Consider the following 15571-nt stretch of genomic DNA (forward strand, 5'->3'; position numbering starts at 1 on the left):
TTTAATCCTTGAAGAATTTTCTGTTGTCTCTATTAAGGAAGCAAAAACAATCAGCTAAGTGTGAAAAAAAGAGAACAGGAGGTGTTATAAGTTTGAGAAGAAGGTATGAAATAATTTTGTAACAAAGTAGGAATATCTATGTAGTAGAATAACAGGACTGCTAGGCAACATTAAAATCCCACTTATGAGAAAAATCTAAAGTCTAGCCAATATGATTATGTGTTTTTGTTCAGTCACTTTCAGATGCTCTGGTGCAGGTATGGAGCAGTATGGGGAGGATAGGGTTTTCCAAGGAGGTATGATGGAGGGAAAAAAGAAACAAGAATATTCAGGATATGAAGAAGGACATGATTATAATAAATCGGGATGAAAGGATCTAAGCTAGGAAAGTGCAGGAAGTGAAGATATGAAGGGTGTGAAGAACACTAAAAATATAGTATCAAAGGATTGAAAGTCCCAACAGAAGAAAAACTATACTGGAATTGGGAACATAAAAGAAAAACACTGAAACAAAAAGAAGTGGTTACTGGCAAATGGAATGGTTGAAGTTAAGATTGTAGACTCTTTTAATCAACATCCAACAATTTACATTTATGTGTTCCTAAATATAAAAGTGAAAACTAAAAACTTCATTGATATTTAAGATAATTAGTATACTTTTGAAAACCATCACTATACTCCATAGAAATACGTTTGATAATGGGACAAACTATGTTTTTAAAAGAGGGGTGATTCTATTCCTTTAGTTTTAAAAAGCTTATTTTCACAAATACAAAGGATTGTAACAGACATCCACTTTCCAAATGATCGAGGGTTTTTAAAAATTTTTAATTTTGGGGGCACCTGGGTGGCTCAGTGGATTAAGCCGCTGCCTTCGGCTCAGGTCATGATCTCAGGGTCCTGGGATCGAGTCCCACATCGGGCTCTCTGCTCAGCAGGGTGCCTGCTTTCCTCTCTCTCTCTCTCTGCCTGCCTCTCCGTCTACTTGTGATCTCTCTCTGTCAAATAAATAAATAAAATCTTTTAAAAAAAATTTTCTTTAATTTTATTTTTAAGTAAACTCTGTGCCCAATATGCGGCTTGAGCTCAAACCCCGAGATCAAGAGTCGCATGCTCTACTGACTGAGCCATCCAGTACCCAAAAATGACAGAGATTTAACCAACCCCTCTATCTCTTAAAAACCCAACCAAAATAACAAAGAAAAAACAAATTTCATCTTCAATAAATTAAGAAAAATACTCGTAAACCCAAACCACAATATATTAATATATGTACATGGGAAGCAGAAGGATGAGCAGAGCGTACAAATCAAACCAAATTATCAAAAAGGGAATTACAATTATGTGTATCTAAAAGAAAAATAAAAAACCGATTTTGCTCTGCAGAACCCAGAAGTGTTCAGGAATTACAAATAATAGGTTCCACAGAAGACGGAGGGAGGTAAGGTCTGAAAAGAGTATTATTTCAATGTTTGTACAATAAGTAATTAAAACCTTAAGCCTCTACTCCTACTTAGGCAGTCAAGGAATTTTTCCACCACACACCAATCTTGGAAGCCCAGAAAGTTTACTCCCTCAATAAAATGAGCCAGAAACTTGGAATTATCAGATACAGAAGAGGGATACATGTGAAGTACCGACTGCGCTGGATGCTGTTTCACCCTGCCCAACTCCCAAATGGTAAAGAGCAACTAAACTTAAGCAGATTGAAAGATCTTTCTTCAAAGAAGGTAAACTTCCCCAGGGAAAATAACTATGAATAGCAACAGTTTAGGGTCTATAATGAAAACTATAGTTTTTACAAGGAAAACTATAGTTTTTACAATGAAAATTATAGTTACTAAAGGAACTATAGCTGATGACAGGACTGTCTCACAGCGAAGCTCACCAAAAAAGACACAGACCCACTGCCTCATCCTGTCAAACACAACACTCTCCTCTCTACCGCCCTGTGTCCCACGTCCTCCCTTCTCTGGTAACTGCCTTTTCAGTTTCTCACTCAGCAAGAGTAGAGAACCAAGAAACAGATATTTGAGGTAAGTTTCCAGTATGAAAGAGAAGGATAAGAGCACAGATCAGAAGAGTAGGGAGCTGAAAAAAACTTCAGAGTAATAATTATCAAAGAGATAAGAGAAGACATTAAATCCATGAAACAATGTTTAAAAAAAGACCAACCTCAAGAGACTAACAACCAAGCAACTGATATTCAACAAAGAGCGCCAAGCATAATGAACGCGAAAAAAAATACATATACACATCAGGGTATATCACCATGATATCTCAGAACACCAAGAAGAGAGAAAAATTTAAAAGCATCCAAAGACAAGAAACAGGATCAGAATCAGAAGTTGAAACAACATTGGACTTCTCAGGAGAAAACACTGGAAACTAGAGGAAAACCTTTGAAGAAAATTAAGCATGAGGATGTAATTACTTTTCAGGCATGTAAAATCTCAAATACATACTTCCCTCAAACCCTTTATCAAAGAATAAGCTAACTAAAAAGGAGAGAATAAATTAAGAAAGCAAAAGATGAAAGGGACTCCAAAAAAAGACAAAGGATCCAAACGATGGTAGAAAAGTTAAATAATTTAAAGGACATCTTGATTGTAGAAAATGAACCTGCCATATCAGACATGATTATAAATAAAAGCACAAAAAATGCATGCTACAAAATTGATACTATTATTTGTTTTAAAATTTAAAAAATCCTCATGAATATGCATATGAGAAAAAAACTTAAATAACAAACATGTTCTGGGCACAATGATGAGGTGGTATAATTATGGCTAATTTCTATTTTTGTACTTTTCTCAATAATATATAGTCCGTATAGTAATTTTATATGCACAGAAAATGTTTAATGTACAATATGGATATGTTAGTGAAAAGCATACAAAAAATTTTCTCAATTTCTCTGCCTTCTTTAGAACTAAGCAAAGTAAGCTTTGTCATTCTATTTTAGTTAGAATATCAAACAATTACTAAGTGATTTGTAAATGTTAAGCATTTAACATGAACTCATTGAAGCTTTATATTCCTATGTGACAGGACTATTAGTATTAATAGTATACAGATGAAAAAAGTGAGGCACAGAAGTTATTTGTCTAAGCTCAACAAGCTAATGAATAAAAGATATGCAATGTTTGTAGAGTGATTTTAAAATCATGATTTCTTTATAAAAGCAGGCCCCCAAAAGAAAGCTAATTATCATACTTGATAAAGAAAGAGATAAATCTAAAAAAAAAAAAATGAAGGTTCTTTAAACAAGAAAAACTTAACAAATTTCTATAGATACCTACATTTACATATTGGAAATAAATATTTAAAAATTTACATAATTGCATTTTATAGGTAAAGTTATAGATGGCACTCATGAATTTGGTAATTATTGGGCATTAATCCCATGAGAACCCTCAAGTCTACTCTGTACAAATCCTGGAAAACTGCAAAGTGTTATCTCTAGAGGAGAAGTACGAAAAACAAAAGTGATAGAGAAAAACAAAAAAAAAAAAGCAACAGTAATAGTATAAAGCAATAAGAAAGACTTTAGAAGAATTTTTTAAAAAGAAACAAGAAAAAAAATGAAGGAGAAGAGATTATCTACACTTTATAGTCTTTTTTTTTTTTGATGATGCCAGATTGACCTGAAATTTTCAAGCCCTAACCACAGAAACCAAAAATATTCTGTCAAGAGTTACAAAATACTTAATTGAATTAATAAAATGTGGGACCTATGAGCTAAAAAATAAGTAAAATGAAAACACATGCTATTAGTTTTCTTAATAGTAGTTTTTGAAACATCTAATTTGTTTCTTATTTCCCCACTTGTAATGTCTTTTATTACTAAAATAGAGTAGGTGCTCAATATATTCTGAGTAAAAACATGAATGAAGTGAAACAATGCAACACTATTAGCTCTTCTTGTCATTACAGAATAATAGGGGCAGCTTACTAAATGTCAGATACTAGTCCATGCTCTCTTCATGAGATAGCTATCATGATCTTCCTCCCTTTGCATGTACATAAAATGAGGCCGGGTAAATTAAGGATTTGTTCAAATTACGCAACTAATAAAAGGCAAGTAAAGGATATGGATCTGGATAGTTTGGCACAGAATCCATTTTTTGGAACCACTTATTTTATGGTTTTAGCAACTGAGAGCCAAAGAAAAGATGCCAATTTACTAAAGCAAAATGATTTTCAGTCTACGGCTGGAGAACAAAACAATTTCATATACAGTATCTTTCCTCAGACTAAAAAAGTCCAGAGGTTCTGACTTGGTTAGAAATATTAATCAACAATGAATCATATATCAATATAAAGACAACCATATGTAAACATGATAATGTTAAACAATAATGTATAAAGAAATGTTTACTCCCTTAAGAGTCTGAGAGTGACCTATAATTAACTATGATGAAAACTGGCTTACTGGCATACTGAGGCCACCTTACTGTCACATGATGACCTTAACCACATTTTCGAATTTTCTCAGAATTCGCTTAGAAAAAATTAAAGTCAATCACTGCACTATTAATACAATTTTTGTATTCTTAATCTCCCTTTGTTCAAATTAGTATTTCCACCTTAATAGTGAGTGGCAGTCACTATTAATCTATTTGTAACATAGAAAATTATATAGGTGAGAAAACAGCAAAAAATAAAAAAGTTAAATCAACATTACTTATCTTGCAAATTGCCATCTAACAGAAATTTAAAATTAACACTCTGTAAAGTACTGGCATACATTTTTAAATCAAATGTCTAAAAAAATTTAACTATAGGGGCACCTTGGTGGCTCAGTAGGTTAAGCCTCTCCCTTTGGCTCAGGTCATGATCTCAGGGTTCTGGGATGGAGCCCCGCATGGAGCTCTCTGCTCAGCGGGAAGCCTACTTCCCCCTTTCTCTCTCTGCCTACTTGTGATCTCTTTCTCTTTGTCAAATAAATAAATAAAATCTTAAAAAAACACATTAAAAAATAATTTAACTACAGATTTAAAAAACAGACTCTTTGAGAGTAGAATGGTCTTCATAATACCAAACAACAAAATGGTAGAACAAAGGGAATCCTATCTAATTTTGACCTTGGGGAAAAACAGAGACTATTTCCTCATGAAAATTTCATCAAAATGGGGAGTAAAATATGCTCAGTCTCAGATTCTAAATACACCAAAATAATGACAAAATGTTACTTATTTAATTATATTCACAATATGTCCAACTGAGATAACCATTTAGAACAGAAATATGGGTTTTTAATTCTAAAGATTAATAGTTAATGAAAATTGTACTACAATGTGAAACACAAGGTCAAACAAATGGGAGAGTATGTTTTAAAATTCCAAATAAGGGAACAGAAAAAATAAAATAAGGAAAATATAAAATGTAACAGCTAACAGTCTGTTTCAGTTTAATGAAAAAAAAAGAATTCCAAAAAAAGGGGAAAACACAGTTTACCTCCAGTGGAAAATGAGACTACTATTAACTGTAGAATAAACAGTCCTATAAAAACTACTGAATAATGAATTTGTAATAAAAATATGGTAAAAGTACACAATTAAATGCAATGCATAAACACTGACAACAGGGATACATTATATAACTGAATAAGAAAATGAGTTATTTGGAAAACCAATTAAAAGTACTACTGATAAGACCACTCTGATGACTTATGAAGCTCTGGAACTCATCACATCTGTACCCTACAGAACAACTAACCTGATTGTCTCTCTTCTCAGCTAAGATATAAGCAATGTGAAGGAGCATTTTATTCCAAAGCCGATAATCATATCTGGCCATAACTGCCTTGTAACTGTCCATGCACATAGTCTTTGAAGCAGAGGATTAAATGTTCCTGCCCATTTTATCTAGTCCCCAAGACTCGTCCTGCAAAGTGAATAAAAATGATTATCTTTTAATCTACCCCTTGCATACATACCATTAAAAAAAAAAACAAAACAGGAGGGCAAAGATGAGAAAAAAAAAAAAAAACCTTGAAAATATGGATAGTTATTATCTAGTCTGGACTTAAGTACTCAGCAAGATCTCTGTGTTTAGTTGAAGGGCAGGTGACTGTAAGTCCCACATTTGATGAAACTGAGCCTTGGAAGATACGATCATGAATATAATACACATAGCAATTATAGTAATATTTTGAAGTAAATTTGAAAATGACCTGAAAAATAAGTTATCATTTCTAAAAAATCAGAATAAACATAATGTTGATTTCTTTCCATTTTTCTTGGTATCTAATTTTTAAAAATAACTTCAGATTCATATAGGCTAGATGATGATATACAAAGAGTATAAGTGAAAACAAAATGACATTTATCAAGCAGTTTAAAAGCTATCATGATTACAGGTAAACTGTGGGAAAAGAAAAGCAGAAAGGCACTGGAAGGAGCAGGAAGCTACACAACTCAAAAGAAATAGGAGAAAAGCTATAATTAAAATATATTTAAGTAAATGTAAAACTAGCAAATATAGATTGCCAGAAGGATAAATATAGAGAAACAATACAATAATAAAAGCCACTGAAAATGGGCCAATGGTTAGGAGGTGAAATGAAGTCAGTAAAATATACTGTGAGGTCAGTAAAATACAGTAATACTTCATTTACATGGCAGTGGGGACAAACGCAAATGTTTTAAAGTGCATTTTTTAGGCAACTGAGACATTTTAAAAGTAAAAGTATTCTGCTTATTTCTATATCATTCTTTCCCTTGTGTACTTAAACACAGTATGTGGCATATGTTTAATCTTTTACATAGAATGCACACAGATTTCTGGATTAAAGAGAAGTACTCTGAAAAATAAAGTATCCTGTCCCAACAGAGAAGCCCTACATTGTTCTTTCTTGACATTGTAAGCAAAATTTTTTGTCTTCTTTTTGGTATGAGTTGTTATTTCATAATTCTAAAAGCAGGAGAGCATTTCATATTTGCCCTTCATTCACTTGTTTCCCTTTCTCTTCTAGTCTTATGAAACAAAAATTAACTTTTTATGAGAGCAAGTTTGGCTATTCAGAAGCAATTTCTATCTCATGTTTAAGTTCTGTTTATTTCAAACTGCTGCATTTACTATGCATCTGACAACCAGCTAAATGGGCATTACTGTACATGGAGGAAAATAAGATGAACACTAAATGGAATATATAAAGAGAAAGAAAAAAAAACTAAAATTAAGATACTAAAAGTCATGAAATTAGAAAGAAAAGGTATAATGATCAGATAATTTAAAAAGAATAAATAGTGTATTTGTACTACCTTTTAAAAGAGCTCTTCTTCTTCCCAATAATGAGGAAGAAGATATCTCAAAACACAGAATTTAAACTGTTTGGTGTTTGTTCTGTACAGAAATTTTTTTCAGCAATAAAGTGTATTTTTATTTTACCTTTGTAAAAAAAGATAAAATTGGACAATCTTCCTCTTTTCCTAATAATAAGGAAAATGTTACTCTTGAAAAACTGTGTTTCATGTTTGTTTCATATAGACATGTAACTCAGAGAATAATGGACACTAATATAGATCAACTACATTAAATGGGGGGGGGAATGAAAAAAAAAAGGAGTGGGGAAAAAATATGGATGACTCTAGATAATATTATGATTTTGGCTTCAGGCAACAAATTAAGCCAGAAAATTACAAGATTTTAAATCACGCATTTGCAACGTATATTCCCCAAAGTATCAGCATCAGCATAACCAAAATCTCTGAAACTCTGGGGGTAAGACCATGCAAGCTGCTTCAATAAGCCCTGTAGATTATTCTGATGCATGCAAAAGTCTGAAAACCAATGATTTAAATATATTCAATAAATAATAAATTTAATTAAATGGAAGATGAAATGCAATTAATGAAATTAAATCTGGTGTTCGTCAATATGTGTAAGATGAATACAAAGTTACTGCTACGAAAAAGGATATAATCTGGGATTATTTACACACATGTGTTTATGCTCTACATCACCGATGAAAAAAAACCCATCATTTTAGGTAAGCATAGTTAAAGTAATTGAGGGAAAACAGAACAATTGCTAAATTAATGAAATTGCCTTGTTATGGAGAAACAAGAAAAAATAAATGCATTTGGCTGAGAAATTCTCTAGATAAGAGTGAAAACTAAGCCATCAATTCTTCAGATCAGCTAGCCTAAAAAAAATTTTCAATTTCCATTGAATCAAGGCAATCAAATGCCAGTTACTAAATTGACATACATCTTACCTAAACAGATAATAGAAGCCATTCAGATGAATTTGGGGGAGGGGAAGGATGGTATTTTTTCAGGAGCACAGTAATTAAATACTTAATCTAAATACACTTAAACAGCAATAGAACATATTTAACAAAACTAAATGAAAAGGAATAAAATGTTGGTTACTTACCAGCAAGGGTACTTGTATGCCTAAAAGCTCTGACCTGGGAGTCTGACAAACCAGTCAAAAGGGAGATTACTGTGTCCATCATATACTCATCATAAATTATGCTATACTGACACTGTCGAATCAGGACTCCAATAAATTCACAAAAGTTTGAACGAAATTTTTTCCACTGAGGTCCAGGCATGGTAAGGGGATAATCACCACTGTCCTAAAAGGAATAAAAAGAACATATTAAATTTGACATATAATAGCAATTTAATCCAAGTTTTCTTTCTTACCTATAAAGGAACATTTTCTTCTCAGAAGTAGATGTGGACAGATATTGAAGGTGACTTACACAGATACACTGATAGCTTTATATTTATTGTTTCTTTTGATCTTTCACAACTAAATAATTCATGATGTGCTCAAATCTGTTATTCAGAACAACTATTTAATTCATTATTCTAAACCGACATTAAAAAAAAAAAACCAGTTCCCATGTTGTTATATTTGGGTCTTAGTTGAGATAATTTGAAGTAAAAACAAAAAAAAATGAAAGTTAAGACTGGAAACGATATTTGTGATTGAATTCAGATCAAACTAATCAGGATTTCGGTATCACATAGCATCTTCCAATTCTTTAAAACAGAATTTTTAAGAAATGAGAATTTCAAAAATACTTCATTAAGAAGTCCAAAACTGGGACGCCTGGGTGGCTCAGTTGGTTAAGCAGCTGCCTTCGGCTCAGGTCATGATCCCAGCGTCCTGGGATCGAGTCCCACATCGGGCTTCTTGTTCTGTGGGGAGCCTGCTTTTCCCTCTGCCTCTGCCTGCCACTCTGTCTGCCTGTGCTCGCTCTCTCTCTCTTTCTGACAAATAAATAAATAAAATCTTAAAAAAAAAAAAAAAAGTCCAAAACTAATTCTTTCCACCTGAAACTGCAACCCTATTTCTTCCAATTTTACTATAAATGTTCTATTAACTCTGTTTTATAGAGCAGATTTATTAACTTTGCAAAGAAAAGAAATCTAATATGGGCTCTTGGTATTACCAGCTTGTGTCATCTTGTTTAAAAACATAAACTTGATGGGGTAATGGATGATGGGCAATAAGGAGGGCAGATGATATAATGAGCATTGGGTGTTATATGCAACAGGCCAAACACTAAATTCTACCCTGAAATTAATAACACACTGTATGTTAACTATTTGAATTGAAATAAGACAAAACAAACAAAAAAACAACATGAAAATCACACTGAACCCAATTAGTTAGAAGTTTCCTACTCTAGCCTAAAACATTTTGGTGGAGAAATACAAATTCACAAGTGAGAGAGTGAGAACTTCTGTGAACGCAGTATCTGAATATTCTCAATTTATGGCTGTTTGTTTCTTCTAGATCAAACTGCTGCTACAAAATTGGTTATGAGGAAAGGCTTGGGCTGTGCTGGTATCTTAGAAAAGAGAATTAGTGTAATACTTAGAATAGCAGAAAAGACAACAGAAAGCAGAGATAGGTAAGAGCTCTTAGCACTAGATCAAATACCACAAAAGGTAGTTAAAATTTTGGTGCTATATGAGTGTTAGGGGGTTACTAAGCCTCAAAAAGATCAAAAAGGAACTGACGGGGCTGGCTGAATCTTCCTAGTCCTTGAGATTAAGAGTGTCAGGGCTAGACGGGAGAGTGTAAAAGGAAAGTGAGAGCTTCTTCTCAAAGGTATCTCAAGAGGCTGCTGCTGCTTCTATATCATAAAAGCTCATTAGGGTAGAGCTTCTCATGCTTTATACCAACTGTGAGATTCAGCCATGTAGTACTCCTCCACAACATCAAAGAACGTAATTTATCTAAATAACCCAACAGCAAAAGAAAAGGCAGAAAAATAAGCACTTAGAAGTAAATAAAAGAAAACTAAGTATACTTCAAAAGATTCAAATGTAGCACAAAACCAATCAAAATTTTAAAAAATTCGAAGGAACTACAATATTTTATTTATCGATTTATTTTTTGAGGTATAATTCACATATAACATTTTATTAGTTTCAGGTATACAATATAATGATTTAGTATTTGTATATACTGTGAAATGATCGCCACAATAAATCTAATTAACATCTCTCACCATACAGTCACAGAAATTTTTTCTTGTGATTAAAACTTTAAAGAGCTATTCTCTTAGCAATTTTTAAATATGCAAAACAGCATGAGAACTACAGTCATAATGCTGTACTTTATATCCCTATGACTTACATATTTTATAACTGGAAGTTTGTACCTTTTGACCCATTTGCCTGCCCCCAAACCTCCTTCACTGGCAATCACTAATCCTTTATGTGAGTTCCGTGGAGTGAGTTTGTTTGTTCGTTTGTTTGTTTTGGATTCCCCATATAAGTGAAAACATATGGTATTTGTCCTTTTCTGTCTTATTTCACTTAGGATAATACCATCAAGGTCCATCCATGTTGTCATAATGGCAAGATTTCCTTTCTTTTTTAATGGCTGAGTAATATTCCGTTGTGTGTATCGTGTGTGTGTGTGTGTGTGTATTTATACTTTTATATATTTTCTATTGTATCATACATATATGCCACATTTTCTTTATCCACTCATCCACTGACAGGGTTCTGGTTCTGGGATTGTAAAGTCCATGAATTCTTTTTTTTTTTTTTTTTTTTAAGTATATTCCTTTTTTAAGATTTTATTTATTTATTTATTTGTCAGAGAGAGAGAGAGAGAGAGAGAGACAGAGACAGAGACAGAGAAACAGGCAGAGAGAGAGAGAGAGAGAGAGAGAGAGAGAGAGCACACAACTAGGCAGAGGCGGAGAGAGAAGCAGGCCCCCTGCCAAGCAAGGAGCCTGATGCAGGACTTGGTCCCAGGACTCTGGGATCATGACCTGAGCCGAAGGCAGTAGCTTAACCCCTGAGCCACCCAGGCGTCACAAGTCCATGAATTCTTAACTCTATAATGGTTTACTACAGGAACCCTGGAGGACAGTAGAGTCTAGTGAATGTTCTTCCAAGGAAGAACTTTGGGGTTCTGTTCCCAAATGCATTGACAAGCAACTAATAGAAAAGTTTATTTTAGAAGTTTTGGGGACACTGACGGAAGAATAAAAGGTAAAGGATACAAAGGTTCAGAGATAAGAGCCATCAACAAAAACTACAAAATTTAGAGCTTCTAAAATGAGAACAATCTTATAACAGGTCCACTGCAAGGTAGAGCTCATGCAGGTGACAGAGGTGGAAGGCTAACTGCATAATTCCTAAGCATTTGATATTTGGGAACCCCATCTGGTCACAAACTACAGATATCAAAAGAGATAAAATACTCTTTAAGAGTAAATCTAAGAGAATTGTTTAACTCAACTGATGGACAATGTCTCACACACACACACACACACACACACACACACAAAATTACCTATTTTTGATGAAACACTGGCTTTTGGTTACCTAATTTCAATAGATATATCCAAGGATATATACTACTATTGCTATACTACTATTACCAGAGATCTGTAAATACTTATTTGGAGAAAGTATCCACCCACCCAACCATTCATGTATTCATATATTTACTGGGCAATAATATGATCCAGGCACTAGTTCTAGCATACAAAGATGAGCACACCAAGAATCTGCTTCTAAAAACTCCTACTTTATTTTTTTTCAGACTTACTGAGATTTAATTGATACATAATACTGTGTAAGTTTATTTAATACACTTATATATTGCAAAATGATTAACACCAGAGCATTAGCTTAACACATCCCAGCACATTATTTTACCCATTTCTTATTTTTTGGTGAAAACACTAAAGATCTACTCTCTTAACAACTTTCATGTATATAACACAGTACTATTAACTATAAACACCATTCTGTACACTAGATCCTTAGAACTTATTCATCTTATAATTGGAAGTTTATACTCTTTAGACAATTTCTTCCTGTTTCCTCCATCATCCAAAGAACTTCTAGTTGAAAAGAAGGACGTATAAAAAATAAACAAGTGAATTAAGTACAATGATAGGAACGTTATGAGGGCAGACAGTACTACTTAGGAAGGAATGCCAGTTTTCTGAAGAGGCAACTGGGCAGGACAAATAGGGTCTACAGCACTCTAAGCAGTAAGATTAGCAAATTCCTATAAAACAAAGATAGAAAGAGAGTATAGAACTGCTTTAAGTTTGGCAACCTAAACCAGATTTTGTGGTGGTAACCAAGAGAAAAGATGGGCCAGATTATAGGGCACCTTCTTTTCATATAAAGTCTTCATTAAAATAAAGCCAAACTTTATTCTGGAGGCAACGGGTAGCCACTGAAAATTTTTGAGCAAGTAAGGATCATAAACAGATGAGAGGTTTAAAAATATTTCTGGAGCGCCTGGGTGGCTCAGTGGGTTAAGCCTCTGCCTTCAGCTCAGGTCATGGTCTCAGGGTCCTGGGATTGAGGCCCACATCAGGCTCTCTGCTCAGCGGGGAGCCTGATTTCTCCTCTCTCTCTCTGCCTACCTCTCTGCCGACTTGTGATCTCTCTCTGTCAAATAAATAAATGAAATCTTTAAAAAAATTAAATAAAATAAAAAATATTTCTGGTTCTACCACGGAGAATAATCAGAGGTAAAGGCAAAGGAAATGGAGCAAGGAGACTTATCACTGCAACAGATCCAAAAATGAAGGGGGAATGCAGAGAGCGCCTAACTAAGATAGTAATGATGACGATGGACAAAACAGGAGATATGATATATACTCAAATATTGAAAAAATAAAATCTACTGACGTGACTACTGGACAAAAATGACTTATTTCTGGTTTGATTTACTGATGGATTTACTCACAACAAAAAACAACAAAAAAAAAATTGTTTGCCCATCACTCTCTTGAGGCCTAACTCCTTTTGTTTAGGGATGCTTAATTACTATTTCCCATAAGAGACCAACACCCTTTAACTCATAAATGATTGGTATAGAATATCCTATTTCCAGACTTCAGGCCACACTGGCTTCTACATTCAAAATAAATTCAAATTTTCAGAAAGAGATCATCAATAGATATTTAAACCACTGAATAGCAAGTTGAGTGGCATAAGCAGAATGTTAACAAAGTACCAAATTATTTGATACGTGCAAAGGGAAAACTACTTTTACAAAAAGGTTCAATGGTCATCACACTGTAAGTGATCTATTGTAGCATCACTAATAAACAACCTGCCATTATGTACTACCTACTGTGATACAATATGAAGTACACAGCATCACTTATGAAATTTCCTTGCAAAAAATATGTAAATGTAATAGAATGAAGCCATTAGACCTAACTTTCAGTTACAAAATACAGGAGATTTAGGAATAAGCTAAATGATAACCATGAGGAAGAAAGAGAAACAAAAATGTGGGATACTTTATAAGACAACTAGATTGTTGTCAACTAAAAGTTAATGTCATGCAAAGAAAAGAATGTGGAGGAAGTGTTTTATATTTTGAAAAACTACTGACAACAGAACAATCAAAGGCCAATATATAAACCAGTGTGCTTTAGCCACCTTGGCTTCTTTGTTGTCTAATACCCTAGGTGTATTTCTATCTAAGGGTCATTTGTGCAGTTTAAATTTTCTCTTCTTCTAGATATACGCATGGCTGCTCCATCACCTCTTTTAAGTGTTTACTTAAGCTCACATTCTTAGAGAGGTTTTCTTGACCATCCAATTTAAAATCATCCTTTCACTCCCAATCTCTTCCTCCCTTCTCTGCTTTATTTTTCTTTATTCATTATTGTCATTTATTTAATTTATTGTCATTTACCATACTACAATATTTTGCCTATGTATTTTATTCATTGGCTTTCTCTCCCAGCTAAAATGTAAATCCCATGGGGGAAGGAATTTTTGGTTGGTTTATTCAGTGCTTTGCCCTCAATGCTTGGAATGTTTAACAGACACTCAACTATTTCTTCATGAAATGAATGAGTCATTACAAAAATGATACTGTCAATAAGGGTCAGAAATAATCGGAAGGATATCTAAATGATCCCTATAGTTTTCTCCTTAATCAATCATAAATTTTGACAATATTTGTTTCCTTAGCCACAAATAGAAATGAGAATATGTGAGGTCAAAGCAGCAACAGGACTGCCAATCAGTCCTTTTAAATATGTTCTCCTCTAAATTGGCATCAGTAAGTTATGGAGTACCATAAAATGTCTGGTCCCTACTCATCCATGAACCTTCACAAACATTTCATTAAGAGTGGTAAATAGTTTATCAATAAAAGAAAGAAAAGTTCACAAAATTCAAGATATCGATTACCTCTCAGGAGAAGGATTAGAATGGGAGAGTGGAAGAACACACAAGCATTTCAGTTCTTAAGTTGGGGAGTTACATACATATCCATATATGTTACATATATGCTTTGTTCTATCAAATGGCACATGATTTTTTTAATGAGTATATTAAAAAGTATACTAAAAAGTATCTGAAACTACCAAATTTACATCCTTGAGAATACCAAGTTCCTGCAATCATTAAAAGAAATTCCAAATTCTGAAATACCATTATCTAAAAATATTATAGTCAGTACTTAAGATGTAAAATCACATCTGTGCATTTCTATATCACAGTGACTGAAGAGTTTTTCATTTCTATTTTCCCTCAAAAAGTCAGAATGCATAAGAACCGTGTGTCAAGGGAACAAAGAAAACAATATTCCTTACTCTTGGAAAGATCCACTGAAAGATCCATTTTTAAAAACCAAATTCTGAGTGGGCTAAATAAAATTTATTATTAAATATATTGTTTGAACTTTTGTTTTTAAGTTAAAATAGCTATAAAGATTAATTATGTCATAGATTATTTTGGCTGGCTGTCATAAGGCATTAAAGAGAAAATGCTGTTTATTATCAGACCTCTGCTAATTAAGTCTAAGGTAACTCTTTCAACTCTGACAAACCTCAGCCTTAGAGTATCAGGAAATTCAACTGGCATATATACATCAATTAAAGAAGTAATATAAAAATACATTTGGAAAGAAAAATTCCACAAGTCAATGCTATAAAAATTGTGTCACATTTTTCAACCCCCTATCTTATGTCTGTATCTCCAGCATCCATCTAGGACACTGTCTGGTATGCTTAGGAGGACAACAATGGTTTTGGGATGGCTTATTTGTATTAAATCAATTATCTAGTCTAATTTCTCTAGCTTTGTACCTT

The 15571-nt window shown here is 33.4% G+C and overlaps 1 protein-coding gene across 1 annotated transcript in view; it reads right to left on the reverse strand.

Annotated features, from left to right (window-relative positions):
* LOC111154994 (stromal antigen 1) overlaps positions 1 to 15571 on the reverse strand; it is a 432305-nt gene that overhangs the window by 156940 nt on the left and 259794 nt on the right. Inside the window, exon 7 of the mRNA XM_022514974.1 lies at positions 8386 to 8590. Within this exon, the coding sequence (XP_022370682.1) occupies positions 8386 to 8590 (205 nt within the window). The remainder of the gene's footprint in view (positions 1 to 8385; positions 8591 to 15571) is intronic.

The sequence above is a fragment of the Enhydra lutris genome, unplaced genomic scaffold, assembly GCF_002288905.1.
Source record: "Enhydra lutris kenyoni isolate GAN:26980312 unplaced genomic scaffold, ASM228890v2 scaffoldscaffold39, whole genome shotgun sequence".
Classification (NCBI taxonomy): Eukaryota; Metazoa; Chordata; class Mammalia; order Carnivora; family Mustelidae; genus Enhydra; species Enhydra lutris.